Source organism: Oryza glaberrima, chromosome 5 (assembly GCF_000147395.1).
Source record: "Oryza glaberrima chromosome 5, OglaRS2, whole genome shotgun sequence".
Taxonomy (NCBI): Eukaryota; Viridiplantae; Streptophyta; class Magnoliopsida; order Poales; family Poaceae; genus Oryza; species Oryza glaberrima.
In genome coordinates, this window is record NC_068330.1 from 21,518,883 (window position 1) to 21,532,065 (window position 13,183).

At 45.0% G+C, this 13,183-nt stretch overlaps 1 protein-coding gene across 1 annotated transcript; it reads right to left on the reverse strand.

The window, feature by feature from the left end:
• Positions 1 to 7,849: 7,849 nt before the first annotated feature.
• LOC127774266 (uncharacterized) lies at positions 7,850 to 8,356 on the reverse strand. Its single transcript, XM_052300512.1, has one exon. The coding sequence runs from the start codon at positions 8,354 to 8,356 to the stop codon at positions 7,850 to 7,852; it is 507 nt and encodes a 168-aa protein (XP_052156472.1).
• Between the last annotated feature and the right edge of the window lie 4,827 nt (positions 8,357 to 13,183).

Sequence of the window (13,183 nt, forward strand, 5' to 3'; positions counted from 1 at the left end):
CGATCACATCTAATATCTAGCTGAACCAATATATAAAGCTCAACTAGTCAATTTATAATAACTCAAGGTATCAAGGAATAAAATAATCAAGAACAAAAGGGCTATAACAAACAATAGGTTAATTCCACCCAATGACATTCGAAAATAAATGCAATAGTTGAATAGAAACAATAGCTTTAAACGGGATCAACATGTTCAAAGGGTTATTTGGGATCTGTGTGACTTGCCTTGCTGGCCTTGGAACTCTTCAAATTCTTCTCCTGCGAAAACGGACTCTCCGGAAACGTCGGAATCTAAACAGAAAGGAGCAAAACACCAAAACAGCACATAAACAAGCATGAACAGTACATGTGGATATTTTTAACATGTAGATCTCAATTTTAGAAAAATTTAGAGACTTGAACCAACTAAATCCGAGCTAAGATGAATTAGTTATGAATTTTTAAAGATTAAAACGGATTAAAACACTTATATGGATTTTAATTGAATTATGACGCAATAATGAATTATTTTTGAAAAGGAAAAGAGGATTTATTGCGTCAGCGGCTAGGGTTTGCGGTGGACCGGGTGCACGGCGACGGTTCACGAGAACGGACGGCCGAGATCGATTCATCCAAAACGAACGGCCGAGATCGACCGGTCCACGGCCGGACCACAGCGGACGGCATCGATGACGTCGGCGATGACGTCACCACCGGCGGCGACCGAACCGCGCGAGCTCGCCGGCGAACGACGGCGTGGCGGCGCGAACGGAGAGCACCTACGGGTAGCGGACGGCACGGCGAACTCACCGGCGACCAAAGCAACGGCGGACGATGACCGGACGACGTCGGCGACGAGGAAGAAGCGGCGGCAACCTTCGGCTTGACGACGGCGACGATGTTCCGGCGGTCGACAGCGACGGCGGAGGGGCGGACGAGGACGGCGACGCGACGGCGACCACGACGGCGGCCTTCCCGAGCGACGGCGACGACTGGAGCGACGGCGGCGCACGGCTGGAGCGGCGGCGACGACGGCGGCGCGAGGACTCACGGCGCTAGGGCTCTACGGACGACGAGAGGCGAAGACGAGGGTGGCGACGGGTAGCGGAGACACCGGGGATCCTTTTATAGGGGCAAGAACACGGCGGCGAAGGCCCACGGCGGCCGGCGACGAGAAGGAAAGTCTAGGGTTCGGAGGAGAGAGACCGATCCGATTCGAGTTCGAATCCACTGATTTCCAAAGCGATTAGACGATGATTCCAAAAGAGAAAAGATAGAGGAGATCGAGAAGATCATTTCCCCTCTATCGATTTCATCGGAAACGGAAAGGATCGGCCGGATTTGGAAAGAGACGGCGGCGGCGCGGCGCTAGGGTTTCGGGCGGCGGCGGCGCGAGGAAGACGACGACCCTGACAGGCGGGCCCCACCTGTCAGCGAGCGGACGCGCGCGCGAGCGGCGCTGCGGACTGGGCCGACTTGGGCCGGGGAGAGAGAGAGAGGGTTTGGGCCGACTTTCGGCCCAAAGCCAAAAGAGACTTTTTAAAACTTTTTCCAATTTAAATTATTCATGAAATGCAATTCCATTTATTAAAAATACTTCCTTAGCTCAAATAAATCCCAGAAAAATCTAGGAATTATAGAATTAAGCAAAGTATTTAATAAAATTTTATCTAGCCCCATTTTATATTGGAATTTATTATTTAAAATTAGATCTTTTCTATTTAGATTCCGACGTTTCCGGAGAGTCCGTTTTCGCAGGAGAAGAATTTGAAGAGTTCCAAGGCCAGCAAGGCAAGTCACACAGATCCCAAATAACCCTTTGAACATGTTGATCCCGTTTAAAGCTATTGTTTCTATTCAACTATTGCATTTATTTTCGAATGTCATTGGGTGGAATTAACCTATTGTTTGTTATAGCCCTTTTGTTCTTGATTATTTTATTCCTTGATACCTTGGGTTATTATAAATTGACTAGTTGAGCTTTATATATTGGTTCAGCTAGATATTAGATGTGATCGCTTAGCCATGCTTAGAAACATTAGCACACTATTGGGATAACTTATGACTCACTATTATTTAATGATGGCTTAATGATAACTCATGATGGTTAATCATGATTGGTTAATTAATTAATTTGCCAACTAAAACCTGTTAATGGTGGGTTGTGAGCACATGGTTTTGATGGTCGTGCTCATGACAATTAAGGACCGGTTCACGAGTTTCGGTTGTGAAACATTAACCGTGCCAACCACAAGCCAGCGTGGGCAACGGCTTTACCTTTTGTATAGCATAGTTCATTGCGGGGCACCAGACCGAGAAGTGGCGGAGATAAGCCCACGGGGGTCGCTGGGGAGTCCATGCCTTGTTTATAAGGGGGTGATTATGATCCAGGAACGGTGCGCTGTGGTGGATTGTGTTGTGCGAGGGGTACTGTCACAGCTCCTTTCTGAGATACCGTGGTGGTATCAAGGCGCATGGTGACATGTCGTGGGGCTGTGTCTTGTGGGTACAGTGGTACACCTCTGGTCAGAGTAAAACTATTTGAATAGCCGTGCCCGCGGTTATGGGCGGGTCAAACAATGTCTTTCGTGATTAATCTCACACCTCTCATCATAATAAAAGATACTATGACTGGTAATAATTTGATTAGCTCCTGGTTTGGAATGGAATATTCCTGGTTTGGAGATAGAACTGTGCAGCCGGGATTGGTTGTTCAGAATGGTTGGGCCTATGCAACAGGGTATGTTGTATAGCGTTGGATTAATATTGTTTAATTATTACTCAACTGTTTTACTAAATTCTGAAATGTTTATTAAATGCTGTTTATGCAAATGAAACCCTATTATGCCATCCTTTGTTATCCTGTGCACTTGCATATTTGCTGCGTGGCTTGCTGAGTATGTCATATACTCACCTTGCAATCATTCATCAGAGGAGGAGTTCTACAGTGATGCTGATGGTGTGGAGGATTAGGTGTAGCCCTGGTCAAGCTGCCTGTGGAGTGGAATCGTCTGCGCCGTTTATCTTATTTTCCGCTGCTTAGATCTTTATTGATTGAGAGGAACTATCTATCTCTGTAATGACATTTTATTCGCTTATTAATTAGAGTAATAATTGTACTCTATTATCAATTTGTTATTGTGTGCCTCGGCTGATTCCTGGACGAGGGTTCGCGCACATGTAAGCGTTTGGAATTTTGGATAGAAATTCCGGGCGTGACTCTTTGTCATCATATCAGCTGGGTTATCATGAGTACTTATCTTGCATACCTTGACATCACCTTCAGCAATCACACCTCGAATAAAGTGATATCTCACATCAATGTGCTTTGTTCTCTCATGGAACATCTGATCCTTTGTAAGGCATATTGCACTTTGACTATCACAAAATATATTAATGCAAGACGTAACTCCACAAAGCTCAGTGTACAAACCTCTAAGCCAAATAGCTTCTTTACAAGCTTCAGAAATAGCCATATACTCTGCTTCAGTAGTAGATAAGGCAACAGTTGCTTGCAAACTTGCCTTCCAACTAACAGCACATCCTCCAATAGTGAAAACATAACTTGTGAGCGATCTTCTCCTATCCAAATCTTTAGCAAAATCTGAATCCACATAACCAACAAGTCCATCTCTAGATCTCCCAAACTGCAAACAAGCACTAGATGTACCACGTAGGTATCTGAAAATCCATTGAACAGCTTTCTAATGCTCTTTGCCAGGATTAGCCATGTATCTACTGACAACACACAATGCATGTAATAAGTCAGGACGACAACATACCATGGCATACATAAGTGAACCAACTGCACTTGAATAAGGAACTCTAGACATGTACTCAATATCATAATCTGACTGTGGACATAAATCTGAAGATAATCTGAAATGTGTAGCTAAAGGAGTACTCACTGGTTTTGCATCATGCATATTGAAACGACGAAGAACTTTTTCAATATAACCTTTCTGACTAAGATATAACTTGCCAGAATGTCTTTCTCTAGTAATTTCCATACCGAGAATTTTCTTCGCTGCACCCAAATCCTTCATCTTAAATTCACTACTCAATTGTGCCTTTAACTTTTCTCTCTGATTTATCTTTTGCAGCAATCAACATATCATCGATATAAAGAAGCAAATATATAGTTGAACCATCAACAACTTTAAGATAAACACAGCTATCATAATTGGATCTTCTAAACTTCTGAGAAAGCATGAAAGAGTCAAATCTCTTATACCACTGTCTAGGTGACTGCTTCAACCCATAAAGAGATTTCTTCAACCTACAGACTAGGTTCTCTTTTCCAGGAACAACAAAACCTTCAGGTTGCTCCATATAAATGTCCTTTTCTAACTCCCCATGTAAAAATGCAGTCTTAACATTCATTTGCTCTAGTTCATAATCATGCATTGCAACAATACCGAGTAAAGTGCGAATTGAACTATGCTTCACAACAGGGGAAAAGACATCATTGAAATCAATACCTGGAATCTGGCTATAACCTTTAGCAACTAACCTTGCTTTGTACCTTGCCTCATCACTTGGAGACATATCTTCCTTTCTTTTGAAGATCCACTTGCAACGGATAGGTTTCTTCTCCTTTGGCAACTTCACCAATTCCCAAGTATGATTCTTTTCAAGTGACTCCATCTCATCATGCATAGCAGTTATCCATCTATTGCAATCATCAGAAACAATAGCCTCAGAATATGTAGAAGGTTCAGCATTACCTTCAATTTCTTCTGCCACACTCAAAGCATAAGCAACTATCTTCGCTTCTTCAATATATCTTCGAGGAGGTTTAATATTTCTTTTGGGCTTATCTTTTGCAATAGAACGTTTTGGAGACTGATGAACAATAGAAGAATCTGAATCTTCAATAACAGGTGCATCTTGGTTAATAGCAACATCTTCTTTTTCTGGTGCATGCCCTGAACTGATCAAGTGCTCCACCTGCACACTTGCTTTCTCCTGACTCTCAACAGGAACATTAGTAGAAGGTTTGTCATGTAATATAACTGATTCATGGAAGACAACATTTCTACTAATCACAACCTTTTTGGTTTCAGGACACCATAACTTATGGCCTTTCACACCAGACGGATAACCAAGAAAAATGCACTTAATAGCTCTAGGCTCCAATTTACCATTATCAACATGAGCATAAGCAGTACAACCAAATACTCTTAAGTCTGAATAATTTGCTGGGGAACCAGACCATACCTCAATTGGAGTCTTCTTATCAATGGCATAACCGGGTGATCGATTGATAAGATAACAAGCAGTGGAAACAGCTTCCGCCCAAAACTGTTTAGGCAAACCTGCATTAGACAACATACAACGGGCCTTTGATATAATTGTCCTGTTCATACGCTCAGCTACGCCGTTTTGTTGAGGTGTGTGAGGAGCGGTGTAGTGACGCACAATGCCTTCAGACTTGCAATATGATTTAAATATCTTAGAACAGAACTCCATCCCATTGTTAGTACGAAGGATTTTCACCTTTCTTTCAGTTTGTCTTTCAACCATAGTTTTCCACTCTTTAAACATATCAAAAGCTTGATATTTGTGCTTCAAAAAATAAGGCCAAACTTTTCGCGAATAATCATCAACGGTAGTCATCATGTAACGAGCACCTCCAAAAGATGTCTTATGAGCAGGCCCCCATAAATCAGAATGCACATAATCAAGAATACCTTCAGTAGTATGTGTAGATGTGTTGAACTTCACCCTCTTATGCTTGCCAAATATGCAATGCTCACAAAATTTGAGCTTCCCGATGCTTTGTCCATCTAGCAATCCTCGCTTGCTCAATTCTGCCAAACCAATTTCACTCATATGCCAAAGACGCATATGCCAAAGATTAGTAGCATCGGAATTAGATAATGAATCAAAAACTGCTGCAACATTACCTAATATAGTTGTACCTCGCAGATGGTACAGGTTGGTAGATTTAATATCAGCTTTCATCACAACAAGAGAGCCTTTAGTTACCTTCAAAATTCCGTCTCCACCGAAATATTTGTACCCTTTGCGATCAAGAGTACATAAAGAGATGAGACTTCTCTTCAAATTTCGAATATGCCGCACATCTGACAATGTTCTGATACAGCCATCAAACATCTTGATCTGAACTGTTCCAATACCTGCAACCTCGCATGGTGTATCATCACCCATCAAAACAGTACCACCTTGCAAAGCTTCATAGGTGGCAAACCAATCCCTATTTGGGCACATGTGATAGGTGCATGCAGTATCAAGAATTCACTGGTCACTAGTTTGTGCACAACCAGCATAAGCAACAAGCAATTCTGCATCAGACTTCTCAGCAGTAACAACTGCGGCTTTACCTTCCTCTTCTTTCTTACCTTTTGGTATATACTTTCCGGTTCTCTTGTCTTTGTCCTGTAGCTTCCAACACTCAGAGATATCATGTCCATCTCTCTTGCAGTATTTGCATGACTTATACCTGCCTCTGGACTTTGATCTCCCACGGTAGCTACTTGAGCTTTTATCTCTTGATTGGTTCTTTGTGTTCTTCTCCTGTTGCCTGCCCCGAACAACCAAGCCTTCTGCTTGTGAATTTGAACCTTCAGAGTTTACCATCTTTTTCATCTTTTCTTTGGTATGAAAAGCATCATAAACTTCTTTCAAAGTTAGAGTATCACGGCTATAAAGTATAGTATCCCTGAAGTTTGCATATGAGCTAGGCAATGAACACAATAGAATAAGGCCTAAATCATCTTCATCATACTTTACCTCCATAGACTCAAGGTCAGCAACAATTTCCTTGAAAGCGGAGAGATGGTCCATTACAGACTCATCATCTTGCAACTTGTGTAAAAATAACTTTTGCTTCAGGTGCATCTTACTGGTCAGATCCTTAGTCATGCATGTTCCAGCTTCAACCACAGCCCAGCGGCTGTCTCCTCCTTAAGCACCTCCTGCAAAATATTGTTAGATAGATGAAGATGAATATATGACATAGCCTTACGATCCCTTTTCTTCTCATCGTTGGACCAATTCTGAGTCCTCTTGTCAAATCCAGAAAGCGCATCATCGAGGTCTTGCTGTGCAAGAACGGCTCGCATCTTCACTTGCGAAAGTGAGAATCTTGTGTCTCGGTCCAGGAGCGGTAGATCATACTTCAAACTCACCATGGGAATTAATCCTGAATTTGCTGGTAAGAAATTAGGGTAAACTAGCAAAAACGCGAAACCTCGGTGCACTTCCTATGTGCACAAAGCGAAGTATGTAGATTTCCTGGTACACAAGCTTTGGTGTGCTTAGCAATTTCCTCCTTGGAAAAAAGCCTGAACAGAACAGCCAAGCTCTCGGCTGATTGTTTTAATCCTCGTGACGTGTGCGCTACTTGTAGTACTCCTCTCACGACGCCTGAGCGGCTGCTGGTGCGGTGCTGCCTTTTCTTCTCGCGCAGGCGTGGGACGAGGCCGACTCGGAGTCGACAGGTAGGGGGCAGAATAGATTGATTCGACGGAACGAACACGACGACGCGTGCCACCGATTAGATCGATTTCTTCGATCGGGAAAAATCGCCGGTAGCCGGGACTGCAGTAGATCGATCTCCAATGCTCTGATACCACTTGTTATGAAAATAAATGCACAACGGAGACACGAATTTTTACGTGGAAAACACTTACGGGAAAAAACCACGGGCGCCGACCGGCAATGATCACCATAGAGGAGATGATTACAAACGTAGGGGAATCACAATGGGAACGTCACCCCTTCCCGTACGGCTTACAAGATTATATATAGGGGATAAAAGAAAGACACATAATAGGACTTCTAGTAAGAAACTAATCCGAATATATTGTGGACCCAAAATTCGGATCACATATTTAACACGTCTAGACAACCATGGCGGTTCCTCCTAGCAACGATACGAAGGCGGGTATGATGGCTGGCTTCGTCGAACCACTGCCGGAGCGGCGGTGCGGAACGCCGGCGCCGGCCCCGCCGACGTAGCCGCCTCCACGCGCAGCACGACCGTCGCCGCCACCGCTGCTGTGCCCGCCACTGCTGTGCCCACCGCCGCCGTGGCCGCCACCACCGCGTAAACTGGCACGTTCGGCGCCGTCGCCGAAGATGGCATGACCGCCGTCGCCTGGCGAGGGCGAAGGCGAAGGCGCGGCGTCGCCCACGTTGAAGATTTCGGTTGATGGCACACCGTGTCCGTCGCCCGCGGCGTGCTCGACGCCGAGGGGCGCCGCTGTCGTCGTCGTCGTGTCGTCTTCTTGGAGAGCGGCGGGGACTCGGGCCGCGTGGGCGCCGGACTGGCCGGAGTGCAGGGCCAACGCGACGACGGCGAGAACCAGCAGGAGGACGTGGAGACGATGGCGAGTAGAGAAAGCCATGGACCAATGCAGGTGTACGTAGCTAGCTAAGCTATAGATTATTTGTGGGACTCCGGCGGCGAGAGGCTCCGGTAGATCACTTGTATTTATAGCGGATGCATATACATACGTATATTTCGTTTCCAAAAAAAAAAAAAGAATGCATACGTAGACGCCGCCCGACTTCGATAAGATGTACTATCACGATGCGTTGCGAATTTGCGAGGGATAGGCGTGTACAGTACTACCTTGCATTCCATAGTGTACGACTCCTGTATAGTTCGTGGAAAGCACCGTATAGCAGCAGTGGATCATAGGTTTCTATGTGAAGACCCTGCATGCCTTAGAAACTGTCATCGAGATCTGTATACCGTGCGTAGCCGAAAGCAAGTTTCCTGTTATTTAATTTGCAAGGAAGGATCCAACGACGGACGCTTTCCTTTCCTCTCTGAACTAGCATAGCAAGAGAAATTTTAAGAAAGTATATAAAGCTAAAATTACCCAGTATAGAAAAATTCGGTATCCTATCTGAACTATCTTTGTTGTAGAGGATTGATAAGTGATCAAGCTCGATCATATTAAGTGTTCGACAAGGATTTTCTACACCTAGGTACCATGGCACCCATCATTTACATGCAACTCAAATAGTTATAGAAAAAATTGAAAAAAAATAGTAACATCATTTGTGATGATACAAGTCTATACACAAACATGCATGACTAAATTTGATCTACAATTGGAGAAACAAAATAATAAAATCAGACGGTGAATAGTACCCGTACAGTACAGATAAAATTTGTTATTTTTGTTTCTTTATATATTGATCGAATTTAGACTCTTGCATGTTTGTATAGTGTCTTATATTATCATGGTCTATCTTATTAAATTTTATAAAATTTTTATATAACTATTTAAATTACATGCATACACCTAGGTGTCATGAAAATACTTTCCAGTGATCAACTCACTTGTAAGGATTCAGATGCTCCGTACTTATGCATTACTGTAGTTCAGGAGACTAATAATCACGAGCATTAATCCTTGAGTAAATAACTCCACGTAGTTTAGATGGTTACTTTTTTTTATGGCTGATCTTTTAATTTTTTTAGTGCTTAATTAGGAACAAAACAATTTATTTAGATGAAAGATTGTGGTTCAAAAATCACTAGTTTACAAATGCATACCTTCCCCCCACCCCCCCTCCTTTTTTTAACAAAAATGCTGATGTGAACAATGTAGACTTTCCTTTTGTTTCTAAAAAAATAAATCGGATGACACATTTCTATGTTGTTACTTTAATTGACTCAACCATTCTAATGGGATAGAAGCACTATAATATTATGTAATTATGTGGAGAACATGACTTAAAATTGATAAATCGTGTAAATATGGTACAAACATTTGTTCTACTACTGTTAATACATCATGTTTACACCATATTAGCTGCAATAGAACAAATGTTTATACCATATGGCCTATAGCCAAATTTTGTGACAAAAGGGAAGCGTAAACAACATAAAATTTTTGTTATTGCCAAATTTTTCGAAAAAGTTGATTTTTGTTATAGCCTATAGGACCATATCCTCTTACGACTTTCAGGATTAATAATACCTATACACACACCCTGTACTCGTCTCAAAACACAAGCAACAGCTATTTGACACTGGCCATTTCTAGAGGGTAGGGAAGGAAGAAAGGAGTAGTGCTCACAAGCAACAGCTATCAACACTCCACTGGCAACATTTCTTTTAATGGGAAAATCATCAAAAGATGGCCTAGAACAGAACATAAACAAAATATTCCAGTTATTTTTATCCATCTTTTCATCTATCCTTGCTATTTAAAAAAAACATAGTGATGGTCTTAAGTCTTAACTCATGCAAAACGAGCAAAATATGGACCGTCAAATCACCAAATCCAATAGTTCAGATCACGTCTCTCTTCCTCTACATCAACACTTCGCCGCGCCCCCGCACCAATCTCTTTTCTCCTCCCTTGCATTTCATTGCCCCTGCTCTCCATCAACGCTCTATGCCGCCGCAGCCCCATCATACCATCCACCGTGCCCTAGATCTGCTCCACTATCCCTTCTTGCCGTCGCACCCTTCCGCTAGACGTCACACTTCGCCGCATGCCGTATCGCCTCTCCGCTCTCGAGATAACTTTCATTTTTTAATATATAGTCTATTCTAGACGTATATACCTGGTTTTAGTCGAATGGGATGGGTCAGTGCATATATAATATAATATATAGTTGATAAATTTTCAATGCAGCCATATTTTGTACAAGATATGTTGTGTAAACATGGGCGCCCAACTATCAACAAAGAAAAAACGTGCTCATTCATCATGGAAACAATTTAACTAGCGTTATAAAATGTATACCGCTATATAGAAAAAAAAATACATTGCTAAAAAACAGGTATTTCACATCTGGATATGCCTAGAATTTTGGGCCATCTAAAAACGAGCCCTGATCTAATCTATTACGCGTTGGGGGAAGGACGAAGAAGCTCCTCATTGTTTAGGCAGGGGAGGGTTGGGATCTTGATCCGTACTACCACTGTCCGCCTGTTGATCAGTACAGATGAAGCAAAAACTCCACACGATCGTGATGATTCCTCCTACCAAAGTGAGGACAAGGAGGACATCGATTATGATGTCAGCCTTCGCCGAGCCAGTGCCGCCGCCTGTGTACATACCAGCGGCGTAGCCGGCACCACCACCCGCACGACCATAGCCACCGCCGCCGCGGCCGCCGCCGCCGCCACGTCCGCCGCCGCCGCCGAGGCGTGAGCTGACACGCCCGGCGGCGGCGGCGGCGAAGATGGCATGACCGTCGTCGCCGCCGCCGGTCGTCGAAGGTGCGGGGCCCTCGTTGAAGCTTTTGGTTGATGGCACACCGTGTCCGGCGGCGGCGTGCACGGGGACGAGGGGCGGCGCGGCTGCTGCAGTGACGACGACGGCGCTGGCACGACGACGATGCCTGCAGGCGAGGCCATCCGTGGCCGTCGTCGTCGTCTCGTCTTCCCGGAGAACGGCGGGGACTCTGGCCGCGTGGGCGCCGGCGCCGGAGTACTGGACGGCCGACGCGACGACGACGGCGAGGACCAGCAGGAGAACGCGGAGACGACGAGTAGAGAAATCCATTTGGGTTCACGTACCGGTGTGCGTAGAGACTGCTGGGCGTACGTGATGGCTAAACGATCTTGCGAGCGTGTTGAAAAATATTTGTGCGTCGGACACCGGCTACATCTTTTATTTGTACCGGGCTTCGAAGCATTGCGAGTCGGTGTACACGACTACCCTGGCTTAATTAACTTGACTTCCCAATTTAATGGCCATTGGCTTGCCGCCTCGCACTGGGTTCGTGGAAAACACACCGTATACGTATACGGTATACCGGACCGGAGGTTTCCATGCATGTAAAGATCGCAATGTATGGTTTCCTCAAAACAGCCATTGGATCTGTATACATTGCGAACGGTCTTACGCAAAACCAGCTCTAAATTTGATTTATCATTTCGTTGTAACTAAATTGTACACACACGGTTCATTTCACGTGTGTCGCTTCATTTTTTTTCGGTACGTGAATATCTTTATGAGGACTCGGGTTAGTTTCTAAACTTGTATATCAAGGAAATACCCGGGATCTTAGTCGGTTATGATTGTATTTCATCTGTAATCATATATTCCGTTAGGGATATGGACTGTATTTTATAATACGGACCCCTTCCCCTATATAAGGAGGGGTCCGAGTTCCTCTCGGGACACTTCTTCTTCCCCAGATCATACGATCAATATATACTCAGCGGAATCATCCCCGAACAGGAGTAGGGTATTACTTCTTGAATAAGAAGGCATGAACCTGTATAAAATTCCTTGTCTTCAAACCCATCCACTTTTCTAGCTTGATAGCCACCCCCTTTAAGTATTGCCGAAATCTTGTTTCGACAGTTGGCGCGCCAGGTAGGGGTAGCGTCAAGTTCTTCGCCGATTAGTGCGATGGGTTCCGTCTCCGGCATCGACGACCTCGTCTTCCCTCCCGGGCAGGCGTTTCGGTTCGGCAGCCTCGACTTCATCACCAACGACTTCGGCAGGATCTCTCTCCTTGACTCGGATTCAATCCAGTCAGGGAAGGACCAGGTCTCAGCCCCGTTCGGTATTCCGAACTCGGCCAAGATCTACTCCAAGCTTATCTCGATCGAGTCGGCTTCAAACCACTTGGACGAAATCCCATCTATTCCAACACCACCAGATCAAGATGATGGGGCCTACCCGCCAATCCTGATAAAACTCCCCGACGATTTGGCTGCCGTCTTCACTACAAGGGCGTCTTCTCCCCGTAGGCCTAGGCGGAAGTCGGCTTCAACACCGATCATGCCTAGCTCCAGGGAAGTCGGCGTCATACTCCAGCCACTCGGCAGGATTTCGACGGATCAACTGGAAGGCTACTTCAGCTCCCCCGGCGTTGACTCACGACCAACAGAGATCGTGGAGTACGACGAATTCGGCTACCGCTACGACAACCGCGACCTCGACGACTTCGACGAAAACTTTGAAGACAATTACACCCCTCTCTACTTCGGCGTCTTCATGGCCGACAACGAGACAGAAGAACAACGCCAAGCCCGAGAAATAGAGGCACGACGCGTACAGCAGGAAGCCGAGCGACGCCGACTGGAAGAGGAGCGCCAAGCACAAGAGCAAGAACGGCTGCGGCGAGAGCAACAAGAACGCGAACGGGTTACAAAGGAGGCCAAGGACCGACGACAACGAGCCTTGGACGCAGGGTGACGAGCGCGAGATCTCATCGGGTAGCAAGACGTCGAGGGGACAGCGGTCTTC

Coding starts and splice junctions, on each gene's coding strand:
- LOC127774266 (XM_052300512.1), bottom strand. CDS start 8,356: ATGGCTTTCTCTACTCGCCATCGTCTCCACGTCCTCCTGCTGGTTCTC.